Genomic DNA, 4,679 nt, shown 5'->3' on the forward strand with positions numbered 1-4,679 from the left:
GCAGTTATAACTCAACGGTTAATTCATATTTTCACAGAATTAAAATGCTTTTTAATTTTAAGTCTGCTATTTAAATGTCAACACAAATAAGTATTAAAATTTTAATGTGATCGTATTGACATTTTAAAGAAAAGTTAGCATTTAAACGCACTCTTGTGGCCATGTGGGGTTATTGTGATTGAAAAAGTATAATCCAAAGTAAGAATATGTCTAATATTCTTTTGTTTATCATTTCACAAATTTTATTTCGCATAATGAAATAAATATGAAGAAATTAAAATGATCCGTGCATCGTACGGGCGTGATACTAGTTTAATGTAAAAGTTAAGATTGTAAATTAAAATTTTTGGTAACTAGCCACATTATTGGTGTTAGCATTGCTCATAAAGAAATACTAATACGAAATAAGTAGGAAAAGCTAGTTTAAGAAAGTTCATTTGATTGGGGCAGGCAGTTATGTAACACTAGTAGTAATTATAGGAACCAAAAAAGCAAATTAATATAATATTATACCTACAATGGAATTATATTACTCTCAATTCACTTGAGCTCTAGTTTCATTGCCCCTCTCTTTCTTCTCTTCAATTTTCATTTCCAGAGGGCAGCGCACATTTGCCGTACTCTACAAGAACCAAGAATACATTAGTAACAAAATACTTCAATTAATCAAAGAAATCAATATACCACTGAAATAACCACAAAAGCATACAAAGAAAATAAATACTGTATAGTCAAAGCATTATTCTAGTATTTCAAATTCAAAACTTTAGACTTGAAAAATAAATATTCACTCTTTTTTTTTTTTGCAAGAATACATTTAAATGCTCTAAGGCCATCCGCAATGGGCGGACGATGGCACGCCCGATGGCGCGCATCGTCCGCGCCATCGATCGTCCGCGCCCATTGCGGATACGGACGATAGGTCGCGGACGATCGTCGCGGCCGATACTAAGGGCGCGGAGGATGGCGCGCCCGATGCCTATCGTCCGCGCCATCGTCCGCCCCATTGTGGCGTACACGGACGATGGCTGCGGACGACAGCGGTTCCGGCACACCGATGTCCTCCCGACGTCCTCCCGGCGTCAAGGCTGCGAAGGCCAAAGGGAAGGCGGCCGCGACCTCATCCTCGACCGCTGCAACCCCACCTCCGCTCCCGGAAATGCTCCCGCCCCAGGCAGCCGAAGTGTATTCGTCGTTGGCGACAGCGTCGATGGCGAGGACGTTGTTGGAGACGCACAAGGCCCTCAAGAAGTGTACCGACCCCGACGAAGCCGAATACCTCCGGGCATTGATAGATGAACTGCGTCGGAAGTTGGGAATTGCACCGACTTAGTTTTTTTTTTTGTAAGTTGAACGGTGTAACTTCTTTTTTTATTAATGTGTCCCCGTTTGTTATTTCGACCTTTTTATTTACTCGTTATTAATTGTTAGTTGAAAACATTTAAATCAATTAAACAAATAAATAAAATGATGATGTGGCGCGCCATAGGGCGCGCCTTAGGGCGCGCCTTAGGGCGCCCCACTGCAGGTGGGGAGGTAGGAGGATAAAACTGCTGACGTGGCGCGCCATAGGGCGCGCCTTAGGGCGCGCCTTAGGGCGCCCCATTGCTAATGCCCTAATATAGAAGTTAATAAACATACTCCAAAACTAATGTTTTGTTTATTTATTTATACTCTTAAAAAAACTTATTCCTTTTAGATGGGTGGCTCAAGACTCAAGTAGCACAAGACAATGAGACATGTCAGAAAAGGTGTGTCCGTCAATTACGTGCTACTCAATTACCACCACTTTTCCTTGTGCTAGTGGGCCCCCACCTCATTCACCATTATTCACCCCCCGCACATGTTAGCCACTCCTCCCCCCACTTCCTAACCTACGCCCACTTTAATTACCTATAATAAACACAACACAATCTATTCTCTGGAATCTTCAATATTCTCTATAACCAATGCACTAATTTCAATTTTCCATAAATTCACCTGACCCCCATTTTGCCCATACCAATTCACAAGATAATGGTCTGGTTTTTAATTGGATCCAACTATTGATTTATATAGTTGAATAAATATTGGTCTCATTTATTGCGATCCAACAGTAGTGGATAACAGAAACTGAGCCCAACATTTTGTATGCCCCATTACTGAAACAATCAATTATTATGGCATCCACAGCTATAAATTCAATTCAACAGCAATAATATTAGTAGCATTTTGATGAATAAGAAATAAAAAACTCACTAGGCTGTTGCGTTACGATGGAGCCGGCCCCACCGAAAAAGCAGGCTGACGTGGCGCGACCATTCTTCTGGTAGTAGCTATTGAACGCATACGACGCGTGGGCCTCCACCGTGTTAGGATCGAAACACGTGGATCCCGGTTGAATCGGATGGCAGTGAGCCCCTCCCTCCCCACACGCGAAGTCTAAACCCTCCTGCAGCTTATCCTTCCCCGCTTCCCCCTTCGCGACGCACCACGTCTCCCCGCTCCCAGTCTTCATCCTCGCCCCGTCGCTCAGCGGCGGCGCGGCCGACTCCACGTACCCCTTCAGCCCCTCCGCTGTCAGAGGAATGTCGTAGACCTTCCTCCCGTCCGGGTAGAATATACCGAAATTCCTCTCCGACGTCGGCCCGAATTTTCTGTCCTCGTTGAATAGAGCGAAGAGGAAAACGGTCAGTTTCGCCTTCGGACGGAGCGGAGTTCCGCCGCCGCCTAGGATTCGGCGGACTAGGTTTCCGTTGAACGCCGCGGCGTTTGGAATGCTGGCGCCGATCTCGTTTGAATCGCCCTTCGACGGCCAGCCTGTCTCGGTCACGACGATCGGAACGTCGTCGTATTTGAGTGCGGACATTGCCGCGAATGCGGCGTCGATCTGCGCGTCGAATAAGGAGAAGTATTTTAAGCCGTTGCCGGCGTCTACGACGCCGGCGTTGGGGCGGAAAAGCGCGTAATCGAGGGGGATGACGTCAGCATTGGACTCGTATGCGAAAAAGGGATAAACATTTATCATGAGAGGAGATCCGGTTTTTTTGAGAAACTCGAGTAAGGGTTTGATGATCGGTTCGACCAGATCGTGGCGGAACGAACCGGCGGAGGCGGGGTAGGAATTCTGTAAAGCGGAGAGAGCGAAGGGGGATGAGACCTTGATGACGTCATCCAGCTTGTACTTCGCTAGGGCTTTTTGAACGTTGTAGATGGCGGGGAGGAGGAAGCGGGTGGTGTTGTGAGGGTCGGCGAAGACCTCGTTTCCGACGGCGACGGCCTCGATTGCGGTGGCGGGGTGGTAGGCGGCGATGTTGTTTTTCACCCAGGCGGCGGCGTAGGAGGGGCGGCGGGCGGCGGAGGAGAGGAGCTCGTTGGGGAGGTTGACGGTGAGTTTAATGCCGGAGCCGGCTAGGGCTTTGAGGACGGCGGGGTCGGAGTCGTAGACCTTGACGCGGTCGATGCGTTGGGATTTCAGGAGGCGGACGACGCGCGTGGCGGAGGGTAGATCGCTGCCAATGCGGCCGTAGTTGACGCCAATCGCGCCGGTGGCGGCGTCTGTGGAGGGAAAATTGAGATAGGTGAGTGAATTGTGTGTGTAAAATGTGAGGTGTGGTGAGAGATTTTTACCTGAGGCGGAGATGAGGAAGAGGAAGAGGATGAAGATTGGCGCCATTGATGCGGATGGTGAATGCATCGAGCTGGGCTTCTTTTCTCTGTTTTAGAGAGAGACTGAGACAGTGGAGAGTGTGGGGAGGATGGGGCCTGGGGGTGGAGTGGAGATTTATTGGTTTTATTTTTAGAATTTCTATTATTAATTTTGTAATGGACATATACATACTTGATACATTTGGTCAATAAACATAACTAATGTTTGTTACGAATGTGCGCGAATTATGAGAAGTGTCGTACGTTATTTATTCAGCGTAGAGATTTAACTAGAATGAGAATTTATATAATTTTATTTTGTATTTAGAGTGGAGAGAGTAAACTAATATAGATCTAATAAAGTAGAGAGAAAGGTGTTTCTATTTTTAATAATGAGTCGTTTTAGTTGAAATAAATTAAAAAGGAAAATTAGTCATATTTAATAGAACGGAGGGAGTACATACAAACTCTATTCAGGCATTGAAAAATACAATATACTGTATTTATTTTCAATAGTTGGTCCATCATTCAAATAATGAATCGTAGTTTCAGTATATCTTTTAATTCATTCATTTTTGTTTTAGAACTTATAAAAGTTACACGATTCAAGTTGGCTAATCTACGAAATTCACAACTTCCGGTGCAGCTCATCGATCAACCCCTGGAGGTATTCGACTTTGGCGGGGTCCGTACACTTCTCGAGGGCCTTGTGCGTCTGCAACAACATCTGTGCCATTGAGGTTGTTGCCAACTCCACATACGCGGCGGCCGTCGGGCTCGGGGTCGGGATCGGGACCGGGATCGGCGATGGGGCTGCGGCAGTCGAGGATGATGTCGCCGTCGCCGTCGCCTTCCCCTTGTTCTTCGCAGCCTTGACGCATATGGAACGCCGAGAGGACATTGGTGTGCCGGAACTCTCATCCTCTGCGTACGTCCGGTTGAGGTCCGCGTTTATTGAGATTATTGGGACTTGAATCCATTTCGTAGTAAATGTGAGTTTCGAGAGTGGAATCGTGAAATGAAATGTTACAAATGAAGGTGGGGTATGTGGT

At 46.4% G+C, this 4,679-nt stretch overlaps 1 protein-coding gene across 1 annotated transcript; it reads right to left on the minus strand.

Annotated features, from left to right (window-relative positions):
* Positions 1 to 419: 419 nt before the first annotated feature.
* LOC121784057 (glucan endo-1,3-beta-glucosidase 3-like) lies at positions 420 to 3,767 on the minus strand. Its single transcript, XM_042182240.1, has 3 exons — positions 3,610 to 3,767; positions 2,239 to 3,537; positions 420 to 622 (listed from the first exon to the last, which is right to left on the minus strand). Exons 1-3 carry the CDS (start codon positions 3,674 to 3,676, stop codon positions 582 to 584), a joined length of 1,407 nt encoding a protein of 468 aa, XP_042038174.1. The 5' UTR covers positions 3,677 to 3,767; the 3' UTR covers positions 420 to 581.
* Between the last annotated feature and the right edge of the window lie 912 nt (positions 3,768 to 4,679).

This window comes from Salvia splendens, chromosome 21, assembly GCF_004379255.2.
Source record: "Salvia splendens isolate huo1 chromosome 21, SspV2, whole genome shotgun sequence".
NCBI lineage: Eukaryota > Viridiplantae > Streptophyta > Magnoliopsida > Lamiales > Lamiaceae > Salvia > Salvia splendens.